This window comes from Penaeus monodon, chromosome 23 (genome assembly GCF_015228065.2).
Source record: "Penaeus monodon isolate SGIC_2016 chromosome 23, NSTDA_Pmon_1, whole genome shotgun sequence".
Classification (NCBI taxonomy): Eukaryota; Metazoa; Arthropoda; class Malacostraca; order Decapoda; family Penaeidae; genus Penaeus; species Penaeus monodon.
This window is the reverse complement of record NC_051408.1, coordinates 3,131,750-3,132,312: the sequence shown is the minus strand read 5'-3', so window position 1 is coordinate 3,132,312 and position 563 is coordinate 3,131,750. Positions and strand designations below refer to the sequence as shown.

Below are 563 nucleotides of genomic sequence, written 5' to 3'. Positions count from 1 at the left end.
ATCCACAAACACCGAAAACTACCCACGAATACTCACTAATACCCCCCAAAATACCCACAATTATCTACAAACATCCCACAAATACCCACAAACACCCATAAGTATCCACACTCAAAAATATCCACACATACTCACAAAATACCTACGAATCCCTACAAACAACCACAAATACCCACAAAACACTTATGCCCACAGACAACCACAGACACCTAAAAATACCCACACTTACCCAGTTAACACCTACGAATACCCACAAGTTAACACCTACGAATACCCACAAACAACCACAGACACCTAAAAATACCCACACTTACCCAGTTAACACCGCTTCCCCTCCACCGACAGCCAAGCACGAGGAAGTGACTCCGGGTTGTCTCCTGCCTCGAAACATGACAGGAAAATGGATCTCAACGGGCTCGGGAGAACCAGAAGTGACCATCAACGCCACGCATATTTCGGAGTCAACTTGGAGGGGTTACAGCATGAAGACGGCTCATTACGTGTGTTTGCAGCAGAGGGGGAATCGTTATCTGACGGCGAAGCTGAGCGTGGAGGGATGGTAA

General features: G+C 46.9%; 1 protein-coding gene across 1 annotated transcript in view; it reads left to right on the top strand.

The window, feature by feature from the left end:
* The window catches only part of LOC119588340, a 28,894-nt gene that overhangs the window by 23,575 nt on the left and 4,756 nt on the right, over positions 1 to 563 (top strand). Inside the window, exon 6 of the mRNA XM_037937027.1 lies at positions 346 to 559. Coding sequence (XP_037792955.1) covers positions 346 to 559 — 214 coding nt within the window. The remainder of the gene's footprint in view (positions 1 to 345; positions 560 to 563) is intronic.